The sequence below is a fragment of the Cordyceps fumosorosea genome (assembly GCF_001636725.1).
Source record: "Cordyceps fumosorosea ARSEF 2679 chromosome Unknown scaffold_2, whole genome shotgun sequence".
Lineage (NCBI taxonomy): Eukaryota > Fungi > Ascomycota > Sordariomycetes > Hypocreales > Cordycipitaceae > Cordyceps > Cordyceps fumosorosea.
This window is the reverse complement of record NW_017387302.1, coordinates 380,952-406,131: the sequence shown is the minus strand read 5'-3', so window position 1 is coordinate 406,131 and position 25,180 is coordinate 380,952. Positions and strand designations below refer to the sequence as shown.

At 55.4% G+C, this 25,180-nt stretch overlaps 5 protein-coding genes across 5 annotated transcripts; 4 read left to right on the top strand and 1 right to left on the bottom strand.

Annotated features, from left to right (window-relative positions):
- Positions 1–1,348: 1,348 nt before the first annotated feature.
- On the top strand, positions 1,349–3,091 carry ISF_01272 (streptomycin biosynthesis protein StrI; the record flags this gene model as incomplete). The annotated part of the gene is made up of 9 exons (XM_018844879.1): positions 1,349–1,478; positions 1,571–1,595; positions 1,652–1,736; positions 1,789–1,939; positions 1,993–2,176; positions 2,224–2,428; positions 2,479–2,653; positions 2,706–2,782; positions 2,834–3,091. 9 exons carry the CDS (start codon positions 1,349–1,351, stop codon positions 3,089–3,091), a joined length of 1,290 nt encoding a protein of 429 aa, XP_018707645.1.
- A 327-nt stretch (positions 3,092–3,418) lies between these two features.
- On the top strand, positions 3,419–4,300 carry ISF_01271 (hypothetical protein; the record flags this gene model as incomplete). The annotated part of the gene is made up of 2 exons (XM_018844878.1): positions 3,419–3,708; positions 3,769–4,300. The coding sequence occupies 2 exons, from the start codon at positions 3,419–3,421 to the stop codon at positions 4,298–4,300; spliced, it is 822 nt and encodes a 273-aa protein (XP_018707644.1).
- A 533-nt stretch (positions 4,301–4,833) lies between these two features.
- ISF_01270 (hypothetical protein) lies at positions 4,834–6,414 on the top strand (the record flags this gene model as incomplete). The annotated part of the gene is made up of 2 exons (XM_018844877.1): positions 4,834–5,115; positions 5,242–6,414. The coding sequence occupies 2 exons, from the start codon at positions 4,834–4,836 to the stop codon at positions 6,412–6,414; spliced, it is 1,455 nt and encodes a 484-aa protein (XP_018707643.1).
- A 3,301-nt stretch (positions 6,415–9,715) lies between these two features.
- On the top strand, positions 9,716–13,078 carry ISF_01269 (ATPase, P-type, transmembrane domain protein; the record flags this gene model as incomplete). The annotated part of the gene is made up of 1 exon (XM_018844876.1): positions 9,716–13,078. The coding sequence occupies one exon, from the start codon at positions 9,716–9,718 to the stop codon at positions 13,076–13,078; it is 3,363 nt and encodes a 1,120-aa protein (XP_018707642.1).
- Positions 13,079–17,731: 4,653 nt separating this feature from the next.
- ISF_01268 (hypothetical protein) lies at positions 17,732–18,110 on the bottom strand (the record flags this gene model as incomplete). Its single annotated transcript, XM_018844875.1, has 2 exons — positions 17,732–17,846; positions 17,974–18,110. The coding sequence occupies 2 exons, from the start codon at positions 18,108–18,110 to the stop codon at positions 17,732–17,734; spliced, it is 252 nt and encodes an 83-aa protein (XP_018707641.1).
- Positions 18,111–25,180: the final 7,070 nt, after the last annotated feature.

Below are 25,180 nucleotides of genomic sequence, written 5' to 3'. Positions count from 1 at the left end.
CTGCAGATCCACTGAGAATGATTGATGATGAGACGATAAAGTAGATTCGACGGTCACTCGCAAGGAGAGTAGCCAATGATAGTAAAAGATGTTGGGAATACTTGGTTACCGAGTGGATCATTTCTTTTTGTGACTACAATGCCTTTCATGAACGACTGCCACTTCTTGGCTTTTTCTCTCCTGTCCTTGAACCTCCAACAGCAACTATGTGGATGGACGCCACGCGACTTTTAGCCCTTGTTCTTCCCAACTTCAGCCCTCAGACCTGGTAGAAATGCTATCTGCGGCTCCCGAATAGAAATCAATAGCCCCCGCCCCCCGCAATGCCTTTAGACGCTGATATGTCCAATAAATAGCGTTCGCCCTGTCACCTCACCAATGGAGGTGGAGATGGGCTCGTCATGTTGGTGTGAAGACTGGCTGAGGATGGGGTCCCGATGGTAGTTGCCGAAGTGGGCAGAGGAATTTTGTGCAGCTTGGACCTGAAACCAACTCTGTGCCAACGGATGCACGGCTGTGCCAATGAAAAGAAGCAGAAGCGCGTAGTCGAGCCGAATTCTAGCAAAAGATTTCAATTCTGAGGCGCTGCCATGTAATAAAGCAGGTGTATTGCTCTCGAGGGCGGGCGTGCTTGTGTCAACATGGTGCGGAGAACCCCACACGATTGGGCTGAAGTTTTTAGTATACAGTAAAGCTAATAAAGCATAATTATAAGTGCCAAGAAGTTGGGCTGCTCATCGCATATACTGGTTGGTTGTTGTCGACGGTGCCACTGCGGTACCCTGAAGTATACGGATCCAAGGGACCAATACTTGTGTTGGGGCTGCACTCAGCAAACATTCGACGAAACAAATTGTTGGTGGGCATTCGAACCGCATCCAGAGGACACTTCCCCCTGGGAAATCAACATGGCTGATCCCATGGCCAATGCCGACAACAACCCCTAATAGTCCATGCCACGGGAATACAATTGGTTTCGAAGCAGCATGTCTAAATGGGATGAACGGTGTCAGTGGTAGATGACTCGCGGGTGGCGGAAACCAAGCGTTATCCTTTCATGGTTGGGTATTTGATTATGTTATATAGCTCCGTGGGAGTGCGATTTAGTTTTTCTATAAAATCGAAGTGAACTGTAGTCGAAAGGCGAGGTTTAGATCAAAAGGAGAAGGCATCCCCCCACGTGGGGGCCATGTAACGTTTTAACCAACTTTGGCCAATGGCTGCGCCCGCATTTATCATCCTTCCGCTATTTCATCGCCGTCTGCTTTACATTGCATCGCCTTTTGCGACCCAGAATCAATTCTAGAACTCATCAGGAGCATCACGAAGATATTGCCAAGTACCAAACATGACTCCCGCACCGGGACCCAACGGCTGCATAGCCAAACCCGTCACCATCGCCGTCGTTGGCGCTGGGAGTCGTGGCACTGTCAGCCTTCCCCGCATTCTTGTGTTGATTGGCATCGCCGCTCACCATCGTATGAAATAAGACGTATGCCGCATACACTCTTGAGAACCCACAGCTCGCCAAGGTCGTCACCGTGGCCGAGCCTAGCCGACACAGGCGCAGCGTCTTTTCCCGCAAACACAGGCAAGTAGGTGCGCCTGTATCGACAGCCCGTGGCCATTAACACGCCTACCATTCATGTAGCATCCCGGAAGACCTACAGTTCACGAGCTGGAAAGACCTAAAGGCCAAAGGCAAAATTTCTGACGCCGTCGTCATCGCCGTCCAGGTAGGATACCAGTTGTTGCCACTTTCCGAGCGCAACCACTTACACGACCAAGGACCACCAACATGTCGAAGCCGTCGAAGATTTCGCAGAGCTGGGATATCACATACTATGCGAAAAGCCTATGGCCACTTCGGTTGCCGACTGCGTCAAGATCCGTAACTTGGCGCAGGCGACGGCACCAAAAGTCTTTGGCATGGGCCATGGTATGTGGCATCCCAGCCCAACATCCTCGCCTATCGCTTACTTTTTTTTCTAGTCCTCCGCTACTCACCATACAATCGCGCCGTCAAGGACGTGATCGACTCTGGTGCTCTCGGCGAAATTATCAACATCCAGCACATTGAACCCGTCGGCAACCAGCACTTTGCACACTCATACGTGCGTGGAAACTGGCACAAGGAGGCAGATTCCTCATTTTCGCTCATGACGAAATCTTGCCAGTATGAAAACTAAACTACGGGCAAGTTTACACGACTGACCGTTACAGCGACATTGACATTGTCAACTTTTACCTCTCCGGGCTCAAGCCCACCAAAGTGCACTCGTTTGGCTCCCTCCGCCACTTCAAAAAATCGCAGAAGCCGGCCGCCGCTGGCTTGGCCAAGCGCTGTCTCGAGTGCCCACACGAGCAAGACTGCGTATGGAGCGCCAAGAAGATTTACATTGATACCTTGAAGGGGGATGTTGAGAAGGTGCGTTTCCTGGATGGCGACCTTCTTCTCAAAGCTAACTTTACCTGCAGTGGGCTAGACACTTTGTTGATTCCGAAGTTCTCGACATCGAAAACGTTACCAAGGCGTTGAACAGGACGAACTACGGCACCTGCGTGTACGAGGGCGAAAACGATGTCGTGGACCACCAAATTGTAAACATCGAATACGAGGGCGGCACCACAGCCAGCGTCACCATGTCTGCATGTAAGTGTGTGGCAGACTGGACCCCAATAGACCTTGCTGACGACTGCTCCAGTCACCGAGTCCGTTTGCCAGCGCGGCACGCGCATCCAAGGCACCAAGGGCGAGTTGATTGGCGACATGACTACTTTCGTGAGCTTTTCATTCCCAACCTTACTTATGCATAAACTGACAACTTCTCAGGACGTATTCGACTTTCTCTCCCGGACCAGCAAGCACTACGCACCCAAGCTCGATGGCGGCTACCACGGCGGCGGCGACACGGGTCTCGCTCGTGCGTTTGTCAGCGCGGTCGCCGAGGAACGGCAGAGCGTGCTGCAAGTTACAATCGATGACATATTGGATTCCCATCTGCTTGTCTTCGCGGCCGAAAAGGCACGCAAGGAGAGCTGTGTCGTGGATTTTGCACAATTTAAACAGCTTAGCTTGGATCGCAAATAGATACATTACTGATTATGACCTCCCTGTTCCTGTTCAGCTAGATTTTCTCACTATCTGCGCAATCTCACTGCTGTCCATGGGGCATACGGAGAAGTGCCGTACGGCAAACGGACTGCAAACAGAGACCCAGACTGACGGGGGCTGGGGAGGGGGGTTGTGAAAGTGGACAGCAGATGAGCCTGGTGGCCGGGCAACATGTTTGTGTTTCAACCATCGCCATAGTCCGAGAAAAATCTACAATCTACACAGACACATACAGACACACACACACGCACACATACAACAACGCTTTTCTTTTCTTTTTTTTTAAAAAACAATATTTTCAACATGAGCAGCAACAGCAGCAGCAACAACAACAACGGAGGCGCCGGCGCCGGCGCCAGCGGCAGCGGCAACGGCAGCGGCAGCGGCAGCGGCAACGGCAGCAACGGCAGCAACAAGAGCAGCAGCAGGCGAGGGAAATTGCGGGCGCACTGGCGTCAAGAAACGGCTCGCGCGGACGTGACCACCGCCGAGGCCAGGGGTCCACGCGGGCCTCTGGCAGCGGCGTCGGTACCACTGCGCCGACCTGCAACATTCCCACAGGCCCACGACAAGGGTCGAATCAATATGCCGGCGTGAGCAAGAAGGAGGCTCCGGCCCCGGCTCCGGCCCCCGCTCCAGCGGGAAGGCCTCAGTCAGGACAACGCAAATGTGGCAACTGCGGTCGCCCTGGACACACCGTCGTCCATCTGTGTTCATCCCTGGGCGGACGGCTTTGTCCACGGCTGCCCAGTCTGCAACTCCCCGGACCATTGGAACGCTGTCGACTGCAGCTTGATTTGGTCCTCCAAGCTGGGGAAGAACTTTTCGATGGCCATCACGAAGCGCGCTAACCGGCCTCCTCCTCTGGCCTTCAAAGAACTGGGCCATCATCCTGCATTCGAGCAAGGAATACAGCCCGCGGTCTCGCTGCCTTGGACTCCATACATGGCGCAGAGGCTTGCCGCTGAGGGAAGGAACATGCCATGGATCGACTTCAACTACCAAATGAACAATTACCGAGTCTTGTCCACCGACCCCATCTCGACGGCACATGGCGGGACAGCCGATGGTCGCGCGACACTGGGCCGGGTCTTGGAAGATGCCCAGGTGATGACGACTGGCGGTCCTTGGGACGGCACCACGGCTCTACCGCCGGTGCCCCCATTGCCCATCAAGCAGGAGTAAATGGCTTTGTTTCTTTACTTTTGCTTGATAATGAAGTGTCATAAATTGCCGTCGGTTTTTTACTTTGTTTTTCCCTTTTTCTTTTTATCAGGTGTACCTAATATAATGGGTGTTTCTGTTATGACCTGTGCCATCTGTGATGCTCGTAATCCATATCCCATCTCTCGTCTGTGATGCTCGTAATCCATCCCCGTGTTACTCCCACGAGAGTCTCTATGTTTAATTTCACGCTCGGTCCGCTTGATAATAAAAAGTCTCTGTGTGCTATACTGAATATCCAACGACGAACAAAATGAATAATACCAAGTAATACTGCCTACATGGCTGCCTGTGACATTCACATTCACACAGTCTTGAAGGCTGACGCAAACGCGCAATCAACACCAACCGTTTATCCAAGCAGCAAACGGCTCCCCAATCCAACACCGACTTTTTTCTCCTTCCACCATATCAAAAATCCTTCGCTGAGAGTGCGTTATCTACCCAACTGACGCGGCCTTATACTAACAGTGTCGTATATTTAGTCCGTCAATATGTCCTTTCGAGAAGAATTCGCCGACTGGTTTCAGCTGACCGCCCAAGCCTCATTTGGCCACGCCCGACTGCGAGAAGAAGAGTCCCCGATCGATCGAGTCGAGCACCTTGCTGAGGATGTCTTCAGCCTCGTGCGTCACGACAGCGTGGTTGTATACCTTGTTGCCAGCGCGTTGGAGATGGAGCTTCTAACGAAGGAACTCAACAAAAAGAAGCCAGAGTTTATGGCAGCGGCGAAGAATACCTTGGAGATATTCGACTATGCGATCTTTTATGCCCTTGTACGTCGCCGGTCTGCATGGCAAGGCTGGAAACGATCGCACATTACTGTCATATATAATGTTGATTTGCATTTCTCAGCCGCTTTTGCCCTCTGCATGAGATGAATCATGCTCTGGGCTCAGCAGCCGACAACCACTGCACGCCTGCGAGTGTTGACATTGTCAGACTCGGACGAGGTCGAGCCGTCTCTATGGCAGTGCTTGGCCCGTGTGCGTCGATCGACATCAAACTTCGACCATGTCAAGCTTCTCCCACGCACCAAGCTTTCTTCCGCCGAGGACACAAACAGTCCTACCATCACATTTGAGCCCTGGCGCGAAGATGAAGACTTCGTCGAGATTGTTGCGCACTCTGTCGTGGACAATGCCATCCGCCACAAGTCGTCAGTCATTGTGTGTAATGTACTGCAGTACGCGCAACTTCGTGGCAAGATCGATGCCATTAGGGAGGATAACGCCCCCCCATGTACTTCAAACTTGGAGGGTACAACTCAAAACATTATTCAGTGTTTCCAGCAAGTTCCTCGATCTCACGAAATGGTTGATCAAATGTATATCTTTTGCATCGTTACTACAAATCAAGTACCGGTGCAGTTGAATCGTCTTGCCGGCGTCTTTATTGGAATCGAGGTCTATCGTGCGAATTGGGAGACAGGTCGTATTGTATACGACCGTGCGCCGCGATCACAGCGCGAGGTTTTTCAGGCCATGTCCTGCGTTTTCCACAGCTCGTTTCCCGAGGTGACAATCAGGCACCCAGTCATCGAGCACCTGCCTCTCAACCCGGCTCGCAAATTAGGGAGCAGTGAACTCTGGGCCTTCATCGCCAATCTCGCACTGGCTTTACAGGGCGACCAAGTCAGGCTGGAGCGAATCGCTGGCTGTTTTGTGGACGAGTCCCGATTCTACATCACATTGCAGCAACTCGATTCCATGGGGTTTTTAAAATATCGGCAGGTTCGCAGCCACGACTTCCAAATCTACTTTCCACGAGAGAGGGTAGTTTGGTGCGTTGAACGACTGCTTCCATTGTTGGACTACGACTTCGAGGCCGCCTGGCTGCTCGCCCTCGGCCTAGGCGACGAACAAACAAGCCAGTCAGCTCAGCGCGCCATAGCTTACATTACGGCTATTGCTACGACTGAGCGTGCTGGACATGGTATCGATGCAGTATTCAACAAGCCAGATCTGCGCAAGGCTTTGGATCATGCTCTCACAATGATGCTGTCGGGCCAGAGCGACCCCCTCACGCCTGAATTGCAGACCCTGTTCGGGACTACGGGTTCTTTCCCTGTGTAACTGTGGTTACAAGGCGGAATCTGGACTCAGGTGGAAGTTCTGCACACGCTTTACTCTCTGGATCCGGAGATAACCCTGGAGCAGCCTGAGCTGCAGAAGATTGATCTGCTCTCCACCAGTGTTCTCGTAGCAGGCAACTCTACGAGGGCAGTGGTGGCGCGTCTGAAGCGCATCGAAGAGTTCAAGTCTGGCCTCTTGCAGAACAGTGCATTGGAGTTGACGGTCCAGAGAATGAGTTGATTGATGTTATCTGTGACTGCTACATAGTGTGCCTACATACGTTGCTCCAGTAGAATCTTCATCCGGTCCGATGTGCCCAACATTCTGGTCAACAGCAAGCACACCGGCGGCCTGGCAGTCCGTTTGTGTTTTCAACCAGTGCTGCCAGCGTGGAAAAAATTCACATCCTACACATGCGCACGTTGAGACTTCTCACATCGAAGGACCGATCAAAACAACCCCGAAAACGAGGTGCAAAGAGCCCATTGCATGCACATTGCACGTTGATTCGAAACTTCTCACGGAAAACCAGTCAAAACAACCCCGAACACGACGTGGAAAAGAATGTCTCAGCCAGCGAATCTGAGTTCCTCGACAGCCAGTCGACGTCGTCTCAGAATTCCCGTCCGATCCAGCCCAATTGATTCCCACCCAAGTACTTCCAGCACCGTCGTGAACAATCAGGAGACAGGGCAGACGGGGGAGACAATGGAGACAGGGCAACTGGGCAGTCTCGACGACGAGCTTGATAAGTTCCGAAGAGACTACGCAGATGCTATCCTCTATTTAATAGTATATAATAAATTTATAAATATTATCTATAATAATACTTGGTTTTATATAGGACTTATAGTAGTAAGTAACTTCCTATTAGTAGTATCTAATAGAACCCTTAGCTTAGCTAAAAATAATCAGCTAGCAAGTAATAGCACATTTACACTTGTCTCCTCTGTATTTAACAGCACACGCGGATTCCAGCGACAGTACAACACACGATACAGCACTTCTAAAATGGTAAAACAGAATGTACAGAAGTAAACGGAATGCTCAGAAGCACTCAGACGCCAAGAGGAAACCAGGTACCAGGCACTAGCCACATGGATGGATGGATCGGTGCAACATGCAGGAAGCTTAAATGGCGGGCGGAAAGCTTGGCAAGAGTTTAAGTCTGGAGAAGAGACGAGAAAAGGACAACTCCTCGGAGGAGGTGACGGGGGAGTCGAGGGAAGCAACATGGCAAGGCTGTCAGTCGATGGATAGTGGCAGTAGTCTGCTGTATGGGGGATCCCGTGGCCCTGAAATTTTTAAAAGAGGGACGAGGACGAATGGGAAGTGAGCAGTAATCAAAGAGAGGATCCCAAAAATGAGAGAGGCATTTAAATTTGGGCAAGTGTATTGCGACGCCGCTAGCATCGATCCAGCTACGCGCCGCACAGCCTCGATGGGTACTGAGACAGTGGTTGTTTACTTGATTGAATTATTAGGGACTGGGAACAAGAAGAAAGTGAAAGTGAGAGAGAGAGAGAGAGAAGAGGGAAGGAGAGGGAAGAAGAGAAGAGATGAGAGTCGACAGGCCAGGGAGACCAGCTGTCAACCGTCAATCCTGCAAGCGACGCCGAATGGTATCGGACAAGAAACCATTTCGCTGTACAGACCATCTCCATCCGTATGAATGCGGCTGGTGTCGGTACCCTTGCTCTCAACTGTTCGCCGCCGTCCCCTCCCGCGATATCGACCACAGGGCTTGAGTTTGTGGAAACGGGTAACGCTGCCGAAAAGGGTCTCATGCGCCCCCTTGCCACGTTATGACATCAGACCGCCTGAAGTGAACCGTGGCAGATAAGCTGTCGCATCCCATCCCATCCATCTCTGGCGATGCGACGACGAGTTGCGCTGAGGCTCAGCACGAGGCCGTGGTGACACAGCAGACACCAGCTGAGAGGCAGGGCGAGAGACTCAGGACTGTGGGAAGTGGGAGAGCAGGCTGCTGTGGATGAGACAGAGTATCTGCAGCAGGAGCGCCACTGCAAACAATATATTCCATCGACGACTTGTCACCGTGGCGCCCAGAAATTCCCTCATCAGCCATACCAGTTGATGATGGCAGCCAGACCAGATCAAGAAGGCAAGGCGAGCACTGCCCACCTGTCGTGGCCGCGGCTACTCGGCATGCCGCTCACAGACTCCATCGAGCAGATCAGCCTTTTGTCTTTTGGGAAAAGAGAACTAGTGAAAACAGACAACCACACCAAAGACACCAGACACCAGACACACCAGACACACCAGACACCGGAGGCAGCCCGCCGCCTTCCAAGACTAGCTCCTGATGGCCCGCCTCGCCGATCCAACGCCAAAACGGCATCAGCCAGCCGACAGTAAGCCAGGCTGATGCCAGTTGTAGTTCCTGTACAAGTCAAACTGGTGGTCAGTCACAGCATGTTCCAGGCCTACCAGTCTTCGGCAAACAGCCGTTGCCCACCCACGAGCCAGAGCCACCCACGACTCGACGCCAGCACAACCACCACCAAAGTCGGCCATCCACCCACCTCCAGACCGCGGCGAGCTCGTTTGGATGGCCTGAGCCTCGTTGTTTTTCTTTTTTTTTTTTTTTCCGCTCCTCCTCAGCTCCTCCTTTCCTAAACGGGCAACGCCAACGTAATATGAGCCCTGTGGTTGGTTGTTCCTCCATAACCGCGCCAAGCTCCCAGATATATGGCCGTCTGTTAACGAGGTTCATAACCATCCGCAACGGGACATTTCAAAGGCTTCAATATTTGGCCCGCCTCCTTTCCCATTTCCCTTGCCTGCACGCTCTCAGCTAACTTTAGGGCAAGAGGTGAGAAAAAAACAATGGGATTCCGCAGTCCGCGGCGGCCTAGAGTCGTTTCGTCTCCCCCCTCTCACCCGGATCCAGCCCATCAGCTGCGTGAATAATTATAGGTAGAGAAATTTTTCGGGATCCTGACCTTGCCGTAATATAAATACACAAACACATGCAGGATACTTGGTCACCAGGCTGCGTACTGTTGCATTCCCTGCCACATCATCACCGCCTCGCTGCACCCTGCTCCTGCTCCCTCCTGCTCCTGCATCCTACCTCGCTGGCCAATACCGCCCTTTCGAGACCATACTCGACTTTGCTCTGCATTAGTCTCGTCTCTTAATTCCCTCTTACCCTTTGCCCTTTGTACCTGTTCCATTCGTCTGTCTCGTCAAGAGTGCAGCTGTACGTACCGAGTACATTCTACATTCCCGGACAACCCAGACAACGCTAGCCACCTGCGAGTCACATACACCCGCGATGCCTGAAGAAGCCGTCCCCGAAGCCGCCGAGAAGGAGGCCGCCGCCGAGCGAGACACTCGCATCACCTTCCACGATGCCGACCACCCCCGCCTCGCGCGCGGCCGGTCCGACACGCGCGGCCGCGACGAGGGCTCCCGCTCGCGCTCGCGGCGCCGCTCCGTGAGCCGCGGCTCCAACATGTCGCGCTCCGAGCTGCCGTCGTCGCCGTACACGGGCATCCAGATCGAGTACCGCACGCTGTCCATCAACGTGGCCGAGTCGCGCGCCGTCGAGACGGAGCAGTCCTCCGCCGACGACGCCAAGACCGCGGCCGGGGCCAAGGGCGACAAGGCGGACGAGGACTACTTTGCCAACCTGTCCTACCACCAGCTGTCGACGGACCAGATCACGCAGCAGCTCAACGTGTCGCGCACCGAGGGCCTGTCGGCGAGCGCGGCGGGGCACCGGCAGCAGCGCGAGGGCCGCAACACGCTGCCCAAGGCCAAGACCAACTACTGGAAGAAGGTGCTCGGCTACGTCTTTGGCGGCTTCTGCTCGGTGCTGTGGGTCGGCGTGGTCATCTTCTTCATCTGCTGGAAGCCGCTGAGCAACCCGCCGTCGCCGGTCAACCTGGCGCTGGCCATCCTGGTCATCATCGTCATCGCGCTGCAGGCGGGCTTCTCGGCCTTCCAGGACTGGTCCACGCAGCGGACGATGAAGTCCATCACGGACCTGCTGCCGTCCGAGGCGCTGGTGGTGCGCGACGGGCAGACGGTCAAGATCTCGGCGGTCGAGCTGGTGGCGGGCGACATCGTGCACCTGAGCATCGGCAACAAGGTGCCGGCGGACCTGCGCATCCTGAGCCACTCGGGCGACATCCGCTTCGACCGGTCGGTGCTGACGGGCGAGTCAGACGAGATCGAGGGCGCGGTCGACGTGACGGACGCGTCGTTCCTGGAGAGCCGCAACATTGCGCTGATGGGCACGCTGGTGGTCAACGGCAGCGGCGTGGGCGTCGTGGTGCTGACGGGCGCGCGGTCGGTCATGGGCCGCATCGCGAAAGCCACGGCGTCGACGGAGGAGCGGCCGACGCTGATCCAGCGGGAGATTTGGCGCTTCGTGCGCATCATCGTCGCGCTGACGGTCGTCCTCGCCCTGCTGATCCTCTTCACCTGGCTCGGGTGGCTGCGGCGCGACCACCCGACGTACATGAACGTCGTCGCCATGCTCAACAACGTCATGGGCTGCGTCGTCGCCTTCATCCCCGAGGGCATGCCCGTCGGCGTCGCGCTGACGCTCATGATGGTCGCCCGCCGCATGAAGGCCGTCCACGTCCTGCCCAAGGGCCTGTCCACCGTCGAGACCCTCGGCTGCGTCAGCGTCATCTGCTCCGACAAGACGGGCACGCTGACGCAGAACGAGATGCACGTGAGCTCCTCGGCGTTTGTCGATCGGCCCGTCCCGGTCTCCGAGATCGTCGCCGACGTGGACGGGGACGAGCCGGACGCCTGCAACCGCAAGCTGATGCAGGCCGCGCTGCTCTGCAACGATGCCGTCTTCGATCCCGCGACCGTCGCCCTGCCCGTTGCGGCCCGTCAGGTGCAGGGCAACGCGACCGATGCGGCAGTGCTCAAGTTTGCCGCCTCGACGCCCCGCAGCGAGGCCAACGCCGCGAGGCTGCCGCGCGTCTTCCAGATCCCCTTCAACTCCAAGAACAAGTACATGGTGACGGTGCACAGCGATGTCGATGCCCCCGCCTCCACTGAGCTGCGCGTCTTCGTCAAGGGCGCGCCGGACGTGCTCCTCCCTGCGTGTACCGCGTACTGGTCGCGCGAGGCCAACGCCGTCCGTCCGCTCGACGCCGCGGCCAAGACGGCCTTCAAGGAGTACCAGGACAAGCTGTCTCGAAATGCGGAGCGCGTCATTGTCCTGTGCGAGAAGACCATCACCCCCGCCAACGCGGTAAGCACCAACGCTTTCAGCGACGAGGTGGCTGCGGGCGTGATGAGCGAGCTCACGGTGATTGGCATCCTCGGCATCATCGACCCGCCGCGTCCCGAGACGGCCGCTACCGTACGCGAGTGTCGCCGGGCGGGCGCCCGCTTCTTCATGGTCACGGGCGACTACGGCCTGACCGCGGCGGCCATTGCGCGCAACACGGGCATCTTCACCGGCGAGCGCGACCCGGACACTATCGACACCATCCGCGCCGTCACCAACAACGACGGCAAGGAGGCGGCGGCGGCGGCGGGCAGCGCGGGCGCCGTGTCGTCGCAGCTGCGCGCCGAGCGGGCGGCCGGCGAGATCACCAGCCTCCTCCTCGAGGGCCACTCCCTCAACGGCCTGTCCAACGACGACTGGGACGTCATCTGCGAGTACGCCGAGATCGTCTTCGCGCGCACCACGCCCGAGCAGAAGCTGCGCATCGTCGAAGAGTTCCGCAAGCGCGACAACGTGGTGGCGGTGACGGGCGACGGCGTCAACGACGCGCCCGCCCTGCGCGCGGCCGACGTGGGCGTCGCCGTGGTCACCGGCAGCGACGTGGCCATCGAGGCCGCCGACCTGGTCCTCCTCGACACGTTCGACTCCATCATCGAGGCCATCCGCCTCGGCCGCCTCGTCTTCCAGAACCTGCAAAAGGTCATCGCCTACCTGCTGCCCGCCGGCAGCTGGTCCGAGATCTGGCCCGTGCTGCTCAACGTCTTCTTCGGCGTGCCCCTGCCGCTCTCCTCCTTCCTCATGATCATCATCTGCGTCTTCACCGACCTCTTCCTCTCCCTCTCCCTCATCATGGAGAAGGAGGAGTTTGACCTGCTCTCCCTCCCGCCGCGCGACCACAGGCGCGACCACCTCATCAACCTCAAGATCTACATCCAGGCTTACCTCTTTACCGGCACCATGGAGACGCTCTGCGCGCACAGCATGTTCTTCCTGTACTACTGGCGGGCGGCGCGCATCCCGGTCAGCGAAATGTTCTTCCTGTTCGAGGGGTACGGCGCCGGCTTCCACGGGTACTCGGAGGAGGAGCTGGCGCGCTTCAACGCGGTCGGCCAGAGCGTCTACTTCGTCACGCTGGTCATCCTGCAGTGGGGGAACATCCTGTCGGTGCGCAACCGGAGGCTGAGCATCTTCCAGGCGGATCCCTTCACGGCGAAGCGCCGCAACCCGTGGCTGGTGGTGAGCATCCTCATCTCGCTGGCCATCGCCGTCTTCGTGACGGAGGTGCCGGGCATCCAGAGCCTGTTCGGCACCGCGTCGGTGCCGATCGAGTTTTGGCTGATCCCGCTGCCGCTGGCGCTGGGCATCCTGGCCATGGATGAGATTCGCAAGCTGGTTGTCCGCGTCTTCCCCGACGGGCCCATTGCAAAGATTGCCTGGTAAACACGGGATCTCAGGTACATTTTACATTTATCTTTTACATCTTTTTTCTTTCATTTTTCTTTGTTGTTATGTTGGGATTAAGGCATACACGCGCACAAGCGATTTGAACAGGTTACCCTGGAGCTAGCTACCCTGGAGTTACAGCAATGGATAGATTGGATACACTACAGCTGATTCCCATAGACAGTACATACAAATACTGACACGGATATTTGGATACACATGATAATGAAGTTCCATGTCCTACGTCTACTGTCTCCTTCGGACCGTGATAGTTGCAATAGACTTCGTCAGCCTGAGACGCCACAGACCAAGGCTGACTCCCATCACGCCAGTTCCACGATCGACCGCCACCCGTCCATCTTCCCTGAGGCGGCCAAGTTCCGGGGTATGGCGGTGGTGGTGCAAGCCGCATCGGTGCCGAGAGAGTTGCATCAGCCAAAGCAACATAAACTCTCCCAAGAAAAGACTGACGTATGCCTCTTCCAACGGCCAGCGGCCGGCAAGGGCAAAAACGACGGACAAGGCGAAAGAGGGTCCCGGCCCCGTCAATTTAGGCCTTTGAAACTTGTTCTGCAAATCATTGCTCTTTGGCGCCATTCAGCGTAGCATTTTCACCGTCAGATTAGTCTCATTTCTTACTGGGTAGCTTCAGAGGGGCGTGTCTTGAATTTTTTCCTCTCCCCATCCAAGACAAGATAAAGGAAAAATAGAAATGTGCTATCCACCGGCCGCAGTGTCGATCGACAGGGCCTGCGGCATTGTCGCACGCACGCACCGGTGGAACAGCGCGCGCGGGAGAATGGGTGAGTAGGGGGTGCAGGCCCCGGAGCTGGCTGCTGCGGGTGAATTCAGTATTTTTGCACAGACATTCGAATGGGCCAATCGGTCGGGTTTGCTCGTCTTGGCGTCGTGAAGAGGGCCTGGGGATTGAGTACATCTGGTGCTTGGCGGGGAGTAATTCAATGGCTTTTACGGCATCGCCTGTTTTGGCCAAGATGAGTTAGACGTGATAGATGTGCCAGTAACGCTTCATCGGTGTGATGTCGAGCGCTCGTGGCATGCCATGGCCTGCGCGTTGATGCTTGCATGTCCCAGTGCCGACGATTTGTGAGGTCAAGCTTTGCGACGAACGCCGAGGAGAAGCATGTTCGAGGGGTGTGTTACAAACCTAGTGTCAGTGATATTGCCTTGTTCTGCCGCGTCATGGGCATCGACACGTCCTGAACTAGATGAGTCTGGTCCCGGATACAGGCCATGATCGTCCTTGTTTGCCTCCTATTCCTCGTCCCCTCACTCTCCAACCATCTTGCCTCAAGGTGCCGCGACTGCCGGGTTGTGGCAGGACTATGTGCCGCTACCCACGATGAGCGTGCTCTGTGACGACTGACTCTTTCGCCTGAGGGGTGTCTGGTGGTGTGCGTGGCTTTTGCACCATCCTTTTTCTGGGCGCAACGCTGCCACAGCGTACGTAGGCACGGAAGGTTCCGTATTCATCGGCCACGCCATTTCTTTCATGTCCTTTTTGGCTAATTCAGCTCTCGCATTGGAATGCCAGCGCCTCTGCCGCCTCTGCCGCAATAGCTTCTTTGGTGGAGGGGGGCGAGAGCTGATTCCATTTTTGGATAACCTCAAATGACCCTGTCTGAGGCTGACGAGCGCGCACCAAGTGCATGGAACCTAAACACCAAAAAGGAGACAGCGTCCCCGTCAGCGCGCAGTCGGCCATCGTCCGGCCAGCGATGCCTCAGCAATAAGATTGGCATGGATGCTTTCAGCCTTCAGCTTTGCCCGAATAATAATAGCAACAACGATAATCTGGACGGAGTAATAATAGTAATAATATCATGACAACAGAAGAAAAGGGGACGGCCAGAGAAGTGTTGGCTGTGAATCAAGCCTTGACTTACCGACACCTACCGTCATGGCAACCCTAAACATACTGTGCCTTGGCTGTGATGGTACGACAATTTGGCCTCGCATAAATGTCCTCTCAGTCTCAGGTCTGGTGCTAACTAGTCTGTGCTGCAGACCGTACGAAGTGCAGCTTAGTCAAAACCTATTCGATCTGGCAGCGTGCTGCTCACACAAACCAGCACCAAGTACAGCCCGTTCCCTGATCTTCTGGCAAGATCAAGGGTCAGCGCAAGGTAGAGGTTTCGTCGCACAATGAATCGCAATACCTGGTACCGGCCCTACCCTTACTTTGTACTCCCTACAAGCTGTCAGTGCACGACAATATTGAGGCCCGTGTCAGTGTGCCTGTGCCTGCTGTCCTGCGTCTCGACAGGGCTTGCTCCCGCCTAGCTGACCGAATCTGGGGGAGTGTTTTTCTGGAGCTGGGTGGCGCTCTCAATTTCCCTTCCGCTGTCAAAAGATAGGGCGACCCCAGGTGCTACAATGTGGCGCCTGTATCGAGCAAGCCTCGTCGCGTGGCAATGGAGAGCAAAGGGGAGCCAAAACATCGGGCGGTGGCGACCTCTCGGTACTCTTGGCGACGAGGTCATCGCTTCACCATCACCAAGTGGCTCTGTTTTTCATCAAACCTGGCGGTTCTTGTTGGCGACCGAGAGGCGACCGAGGGAACGGGTTCAGCAGCACGGCTGCACCAGCGTCCGACACCGGCGGCTCTCTCGAGCGCAAATCTCTTCTCAAATGGCCTTGGTCATGCGAGGGTATGATGCTCGACTAGGATCAGAGGCCGGCTGCAGAGTTGGCCCCGGCCCCGTGCGTATTGCAGGGGCAGGGGCGATGGACAAGTCAAGTCGCAAGGAGGGGGTCGCGACGACGAACAGGGTGCCGACAGAGCTGGCTAGCAGTACGTAATTGCGATGGCCGGCAGCAGCATCCAGAGCGAAGTACTGCAAAGATGAAACCTTGTTCGATCGGATCATGGCCATACTTCAGTTAAAGTTCCCCCGCCGTTGTGATGGATGCTATGTACTCCGTATTATCGGTGGCTTGGAAAAGGTTGGGCGTCAATAAATGTCCGTTGGAACCAAAAAGAGGGGGATCCTCATGTGCGTAAAAGGCGTCTGCACCCGTACGGGGAGCGACGCCCAACTGCAGCCTTGTCCGCCAATGGGTGGCCTCCCGTCTGTCTCCCGCGACCGAGGCAGCATTGAGCTGGCATGGAGGCGTATGATGGAGGCATCCTTTCATCCGTTCCCACGCATTTGCTGCAATTTCGGCTTCAAGTGAGACTCTGCGCTTTTGGGGTCTTTGGTCTCTCTTCCGTTCTCCGCGTCTTGGATCACTGGACACACCCACAGGACACCCACAAAGGCCACAACCATGTCCTTAACAGCAACGAGCCCATTTCCAAGACCCAGCCAAGTCAGTATTCCACGTGTTGGGTGGTCCACTGGAGCGCCACCCCAATAGCCTGTAACATCCGCACCAACAAGCGGTCCTCTCGTTGCTGTTAGGCAATGGAAACGGGCGGCGGTTGATGTCTGGACAAAATCACTTGCGTTAGCGCAGCTCTATTAAGCATGCGACTAAGGCCAGTCTGGTGAGAATCTCCGCAGCCAATGTGATGCTCCACCAGTTGCAATGCAGCAAACCACACAGAGGACGGCTGAATGTCATCGCACATGTAGCAGCAACGTGGTTTCGGAGTCTGTCGCTGCTTATTGAGTTGTCCTAGCAATTACAATCCTTGCTGGCTTGTTTGTCGCAGTCAAGCATATCGTGTATATTATGACCATTTGTATGCTTTTTCGGAGCAGTGCCCTTGTAGGATGACTGGATCCCTGCACATCCCGGTCGTTGCTTATCTTGTCAACTGCGCTGGCAAGTCGGGATAGTCGGGATAGCTCAAGACGATTTCTGCGTCTACCAGCCCTTCGTTGCCTGCAGTCAAGGTTCCGTATCCGTAGCCTTGCTATTGATCAAGTTTACCAACGTGACCCTGGCAACCTAGCAGTTTGCCTTGCCGTGGTGCAACTCTGGAATATCCCGCAGCTTCGCTTTGGTTCCACACGCACTGCATGCTCGGTGGGCTTGAGGGGGCTTGGGGGATCGATATGGCGCAATGCCTTCCTGGCTCCTCAGCCGCACCCTTCATTATCAGTTTTTGCACGTCGAGCGCAATATTGACGCTAGCACGCTAAAATTGATTGCTGCCCCCATCAAGTCCGGTCTCGTCACGGCCATTACGAATTGCTCGTTTCGTCGCCGATTCGCCGCCGATTCGCTGCCGAGGCTCGTTAGGCGCACGACTTGGCAGGGTGGCTCTAATTTGGTGACCGTCGGCCAAGAGAAAACGCAATAAATCCAATACTATGGATAACCAAAGTTTACCGACATCGCAGGATGTGGTATTGGACGAATCTATCCGCCAGGAGTGGCAAGCTAGCACGGCGGCGCGGCGGCGCAAGAATGACTTTGGCCAGGACTCAAACGCCGGGAACGGACTGAGGCGTTCCAGGACTATCCTGTCTCGGGAGTTGGTTGTTGAGGTGTGTGGGCGAGGCTGGCTTAGATTTCCCAAAATATGCTCGATAACTACCATGTTTTGGCGGCTACTGTGCTAAATGGGTTAAATGGTTAGTCTCGGAGAGATGCCGACCGCAACCTGGAACAGGCGTCGTAATGAAGCTTTGTCGAGGCCGTGCCAAAGGTGTCTCAACGACAGCCGGCTGTGGCACCCTAGCTGGCTATCGGGTCCTCTAGCTGAGAGGCGGCGCTGACGGCGCAGAGACAAGTACGCGGATCGGCGTGGTGGCGCATGGCGCTCGACGGGTGCTCCAGAACAGTGCACACCCTGTGCTTTGTCTCCTGAGTTGTGAGAGACGGCAAGTTTCCGATGTCTGGGGTTTGCCCATGGCGACCCTAGGCCACGCCAAAATCTAGCGAGGACCCTGTGCCGGTGGTCCAACTCTGTGGCTAACTGCAAGTAGCTTGGTGAGCTGTGAGGACGCGAGTCTGCTTTGGGCAGCTGGTGATGTCGGTCGCCGGGGGCGGTGTCGGGGTAGTCATGCCGTGGCACCATGCGCAGCCACGAGTGCGCCTCTCGAGATCGAGACATGATGCCAGTCTGGTGGCACGGGGCTCTCGATATCGTGGCAACGTGGGTAGGTAGCCCATACCAATTCCAGTATGGAAGCATTGGCCGAAAACGGCTGAGATAGTCGAGCGACCAAGTCTGGCGCGTGGCAGCTATCTGTGGGACGAGAAAGCCTCCCTCAAGCCACTAGCCTACCTCCTATTTGGCCTCGCCTCAGCTGAGGGTCCTGCGTGCACGGCGAGGGTCCGAAGTTGAGGAGGCGTCAAGCTTTGAGGCTGGTAGAGATTCTGAATGTAGTTGGGATAAAGTATTGTTTTGGATTGTTCAAGTTGATGACTGATTCTACGGTGCTTAGTGCTCGCTGCAAAGTGAGATGGCGATGGGCGTCGACGTCGGCGGTGCCGTTTCGGCTGCTGAGGGGGTGAAACATGGATGCTCGCCGCGCTTCGTCGCTAATTCTAGAAAATGCAATGGAAGAACCGCCATGTCAGAGCATCACGGAGCCATGCAGTGGGAGCGTTTGCTGATGCTGGGTACGCTACCCAGGCTGGAGGTTGGGGAGATGAGGCAAATCGGGGCGTCGTTGGTTGCCACCCGGGTGCCACTCAGCTGAGGCCGCGTTACCGGCTGGCTGGGAGGGAGGGCGTGTGAGGTTGTTCGGTCAGACTGATGAGAGCACCAAGCAGTTGGCGGAGTTTTGCAAGGTTGGTCGGTATGCATCCGTCGAAAGCTTCAGCATGCTTTGGGCCCCCGATGACCAATAGCCAATGACCAATGACCAAAGTCACCCGTTCTAGAGTTTGCAGTTGACAAGAATCCCCTAAAATCCGTTCACTCGTCTAACACTTCCTTAAGTGGACTAGCTCCCTTGGGCCCCCGTTCTCGCTGCTGAGTGTGGCTCAACGGGAATGGCGGAATGCGCCGCACCTGCCACTCGCCTCGTCTCGCCTCAACCAGAGGCGCCCCAACCAGAGGAAAGAGCCTTTCCCCAGGATGCAGAGGTACTTACTCTTCTGAGCAGTTTCGCCGGTCACCAAGGTACCTTCCTCCCCTGTGGCCAGCTCGCCTTCCCCTGTAAACAGCTGGCCGTCCCTGTGGCCCAGCAGAGAGCGACCTTCCGCAGTTGACTGGGTTGAAATGCCCGCTGCGCCACCTCCCTCTTCGTCTTCCCAGCCGCCGTCGCTCTCGATATTGGCTCACCACATCAGCCCAGGGCCTTGCAAACACCTCCCTTTTTTGAGTCCCAAGTCCTTTTGTACACCCAGATCGAGAGTCAACGCCATCTAGACGCCATTGATAACGCCATACCCTCCTCTGTTCTCGCGCATGAGCCACCATCTGCGCCTTGTCATCTGGTTTTGGCCTCTTCCGCCGCTCAGCTTCCTCCACAATCCGAACACGCCCTCCACCTTCTCAACTTTGGAATACATGCAGGCTCGCAGGTCGAGGCCGTTGAATACTGGTAGCCGGGCTTGCAATCACCCCGCAACACGCGCATCAGTGTCTCCCGGCTAGACGCTGTTTCCACCCACCCAGCAGCCATTTATCATTGGTCAGAGCCCGAGATGCAAAGGCTCGCGATTCAGGCCTTCGTCTATTGGAGCTTTGAATTACACGTTTAGGGATACATCTTGTCCGATGTCCGACCTCTAACTTTGACTTGTGTCTGCACTCGTTCCCTACCCCGTACGGATAAAGATTACTGTTCAGGTATGTCTTAGCCACGCAAGAGACATTCCTCAGCCTAGTCCGGCTCGCTCGGCCCTCTGCTCTAATTTTATCCTCTAGTTGTATGATACCACATTACTGCCTTCCAACCAGTCCGGTGCTATTGTCAGTACTAATTACGGCTAATTTGTACATGCATCGGATTCGCACCTTCGTCTTTTGTGGGCACTATACCTCCGTACCCCGAGCGACTGTCGGCCTGAGAATGACAGGTCACACGCTGCTCATATTGTCCAACAATGCTGCCAAGCCTTGGGATTCTCTCATCAAGCTGCTGAATGGGTGTGTCGGTCTCGCTCTGCGCTCCCACGAGCCTCGTATGGCCAGTCCCTGTACCCCCGGCACAACCACCATCAGACGTTGACAAAGAGCTGCGATGCACCGTGTAAGCAACTATCAGGAACTCACCAGAACTGGTTCTAATGCACAGCGCACACCCACCTATGCCAACATGAAATAGCGTGTATTTGATGCGCTGCCCAAATGTCTATCGGTGGACCGTCCTTCGCTAGCTTGGAGTAGCCTTGTCGCTCCTGTACCTTGTCGCTCTTGCCCATTTTTATTAACAGTGTTTCACTAACCAGTGGAACTAACTCGGATCAGCGCTTGCAATCATTCATCACTTGTCAAGAGTAGCAGTGACGACTGCAGGGCGAGAATCCAGACCGCACCGAGCAATCTAGCGCAGCATCTTCACTGCAACCGTCTACCCGATAGAGTTGATGTACCAATGACCCCGCCATCACCGCGTTGATTCGCTCACTGGCTCGCCTCCACATGGCCGACATGCTCCTACCAGTACTCCGTGCTCCGTTGAGTTACACACTTGACAACCTTCGGTCCATGCTAGCCCAAAGGAGCACTAACACGACTTGACCGCAGTAAAGCTGCTCGGACGAGCGGCCGTGGACACGGGCTGAAATGCCAATGCTGGCGTGAGTGAGCTAGTGCCTTGTCGGCAGTTGACTTGCAGTGTCGTTTAACAAGACGTCGCTTTTGGACTTTTCTTCGACAATTGATGCGATTACATGTGCCCTTGGAAATTATTCATACGGCCAAGGCGCCAAACTCGAGCCGCCATGGATGGCTTGTTCCTCGCCGTTGGAAAAGTGCAAGCCATGGCTGAGCTTATCCGCTGGATGGCGCTCGTGGCTTGCTCAGAACAGATGGGCTAGCTAGTTGTCAGTGTTGTCTTGCAACGCTGGTGCTGTGGGTGGCTCGGAACCCCACGGGGGTGGCAGCAACGGCGTGATTGCAGGGGGCCCGGGCCTTCATTGCTGGCGTGACCCAAGAATTATTATCGAAAACTGATCCTCGGACGGTGGATGGGTGTGCCACAGACTTTTAATGGTTGTCCGTGTATAATCGGACTGGCAAGGTATACGAGCAGGTGCAACTTATCGGCCGGTATTATACATACTTGCAATGGCCACAATTACATGGCAGACTTGCGCAAGTTCAGCTGTGACACATTCAACGACTACTCATGTTGTTCCAGGAGCAGCAGCTAATAACGAATGGGGACTGTCCAGATCAAGTAGCTCACAGGATGGCGTCGACAGTGACAGAGCACTGACAGCCAGCCTCGGGTTCTGGCCAAGCAAGAACGCCACAGGGCGTTTCCAGGTGAGGCGAGCGTGCTATCCAACTGTCGCATAGCACCCGCGAGATTTGGGAATGAGACCAGGCTGTCGATACGATGTCGTAAAGGATTGAGAAACAGCAACACACCGGCTCGGCAACGAAGTCGTGCTCTGTACACCTTCCTGAAGTGGCAGGCACTGAATGGTAACATATTGCTAAGAAAAATGCCAGGCTCTACCAACGAGGCAGGCTACGACGAAGAGAGCAAGTGAGCGAAGAATGGGCAGACATCGCAAGTTGGCTGGGCCAAGTTAGCGCACAGGCAGGGGCAAACTAGGGGTCGCCTTGTCTGCACGCCCGTCTGGCATCGCCCCTCATCAAGCCACCAGCTGCGCGACTTAACCCTGTGGTGGCATTGAGGCTGGAGACAATTCCCAGGAACTTGGATTGGGGAATCTGGCGTAACGGCGGTGGTTGCATGAATGGCTGCCATGTTGCCGACCGGCGAGCAGCGCCTTCGCCAAAACGCGGAGAGCGACGCGGCCCGGCTTTGCAGAAAAGCGCTCTGCTCCAGAACGCATGACTCGAAAGGCTGCAAAGTGACACTTACCAATGCGGCACTTCGTCTACGAGGCCACGGCGGCCCATGGCACAACAGGAGCAGTCGCTGATATCATTATGAACGGTCATTACGGCGCTTTCCCAGACGGTCTTGGTTAGCATGTCACCGCTCGGCGACCAAGCTTATCAGGGAGGTGGGAGGAAGCTCGAGCAGGGGGTGACCCGCCCGTCGCAACGAGAATTTCTCGACTACTACCTGAACCGCGGCAGAGCGGCACACCATCGGGGGGAGGATGCAGACGCGCGCGGGTCGGGCAGAGCGACCGTGTCAGCACCCTCCTCTGCTAGTCTCCGCAAAGTCCGACAGAAAGGAGAGATTGGACGGTCCGTGTGGCTTGGCCGAGGAGGGAATTTCGAAGGAGAGCAGTGGTAAGAGCAGCAAGAGTACAATGTCTGCACCAACAGCGCTCGTTCACAAATCAGGAGCTGGAAGAGCATGTATGAGAAACCTAATACGAAGGGTGCCGCGTTTGGTTACTATTGCGAGGACCCGAAGATGAAGCTGGGCGTGCGAGGCTCCAGCGGGTATGACACGGAAGGACGAGTTACTAGTATCTCAAATTGAGGCTCTCACTTTGCACTGGCGAAAGCTCTCGGTTATTGGAGCAGTAGCATTGATATTGGACGAACGGCGCACGAACGGTTGAGGAAGGGGGCGCCATGCAGTGAGCACGGTTCTTGTCAGAAGCTTGTTGGGTGGCGGGAGGCGTTGAAGCAACGGGCGGCGCTGGGGAAACCCACAAAAAGATGCGGACATTCGGTATGTGGGCAAATCGGACCACAGTCATGACGGACTTGTCCGGAGCGGTATCCCTGGAGCAATGGCATCAGATGATGGCCCCGAGCTGTGAGATACCTTCATCGACGTACTCTTTTGCAGGTTTTGCAGAGTTGGAACGCAACTATTGGAAACACTGCAACGAGCCACGGAAGAACACCGAGCTTCTCATGTGGGAGACCAGCGACGAGCTAGGGTGCTTGCATGCAAGACGAGTGGGAAGGAGGACGCTAAGGCGAAGTAGGGCACGTAAAGCGAGTGAGGGCTAGTGTGCTCTTGGTAAGGAGGATGGGTGATGAATGGCTGCGATTGCGATGAAGAGAGTCAGGCTGGCAGCTATTTCTGGGTGGTCTTACTGGTTAGAGAATGCGGAGCGACAGTCTGTCCCACTTCGCAGCGGCCCTTGTCAGCTGGGATCAGGACCTCCACCAAGGTCTAGGTTTTTATGTCGCATTTGTTGACTGGCAAGAGATGCATGGTGGCGGAGGAAGAACGCAGGGGTCTAGGAGGACGAGGAAGGAGAAGAAGGGGAAAGAAAGGGGAAAGAAGGGGAAAAAAAGAAGGATGTGATGGTGACAAACAAGGAGACATTGGGGTGCGTCGCTTGGTATCACGTCGTCTGTTTCGAACGAGGCACGCCTTCCAAAGCTGCTGCGGGGAGCAGGACCAGGCGGACGACCAGCATGGGTGAGTTGGCCAAGAAAGATAAGTGAGCATTGGACTGGGGAATCTCATCGACGAGCAGCTCATTGCTGGAATGAAGGACTGGTGCGGTGTGCAAGTACAGAACCGGTTAGCGGGAAGCGCTAACGAAAGCTGGGCAATTCAGTGGCCGACCATCAGTCCCACAGATGGACTTGTCCACACGGGCTGGGCGGGCGAGGGTGTTGGTGATGCTTTGCGAGCAACAGCTGCGGTGGCACCGGGGTGGTCGCATCCCCCTGGGCGCTGGCAGCCTCCCCCAGGCGTGGCAGAGCAAGGCTGCCCGTCGTCCACAGTGAGCAAGGCTGCTGGCTGGCTGGATGGCTGGCTGGCTAAGATGATTACCTGCAGCTACGGAGTTTTTTAGTGCGGTGCTGCGGCATGGCTGGAAAAGGAGAGATGCGGGCGTCGTGCAGAATGGCGCCAAGGGGTCATGCTGTCAGTGGTGGTTGATGAAGATGATTCGGTATCGGCAATTTGAGTGTAGATGAGCGTACACAGATTTGGTACGTAATGGTACACGGTATACGGTACGGAGTACACACAGACTGACGAACGGCTCGGTTGTTGGGATCTGTCAGACTCGTTTTTGATGAGCGGGCGCACAGGACGATCCCGTCATGTTGGACGAAAAGTTTATCAAGGGCGGATCCGTGGCAGCAGCTACAAATACTGGTACATGCAAAAAAGGGGCTATTTTTGCTGGGCATGAATGAGCCTACGCCAGTCCATGTGGCATACGAGTCAAGCATTCCCAACAGAGGAGGGACGATGGACGTCATTGATTAGAGAACAAGTGAGGTGACTTTTGGCCTTTTGAGACATTTGTTGGACCGCGAAGATGATAGAGATGGTGTTGGGCGGTGGATGGATGGATGGATGGAGATGGACTGATGGCTGATTGATGGTGTTAGTCGGCTGCAAGCCATATCTGTGTCGCTCCACACGACAATGGAGGGGAAGGTGGGCACGGAGTGGGTAGAGGATGGAGATTTCTTTGTTCATTGCCTGCCATGGTGTTATTGGCAACAAGGTCATGATAACTTGGACGTGCTTGGCTTCAGAGTGTCGGCGGGGGAAGGGAAATCGGGAAATGCGCCGACGACGGGTATGGATGGATGGGATGGGATACAACTGATTGCCTGCCCGAAGCCCTGTTTCTTTCCTGTCATCTTTCAGCTTTTGGTTACATTTCTCTTGCATCTTGCAATAACGCTGGGACAAGGACCCTCCTCCTCCTGCTCATACCAGGGCCGGTGGTGCCGGGCAGGGCATCCATGTGCTTTGCGGCGCGACGAGTGGGCTGGAGGATCCGCGCGAACCTGGAGATTTTAATCTTTTATGGCTCCGTTTTTGAATTATTCCGGTTTCGCTTTGTCTCTTTTTTTTTTCTCGTCAATTTCAGTTGGTCACGGCCGAACGAGCGAATTACAGCTCATGAATGGAATTTTCTGGTGATACAAGGAGAGAGGTGGGTTCTTGTCGTTCTTGAAAGATGACCTTTTAGCGGTGACGATTCTTTTTTGGATGGTTTTTTATTCCTAGTCTTTGTTGGCGGAAAGGAAGAGAGACAGGATATAAGAATAATTATCAACATATGCAGCAGGTGATGTAAATTGCAGGACAACTCACACACCACCCCTTCGTCACTGGATAGGCCTGGGTACGGAGAATTCAA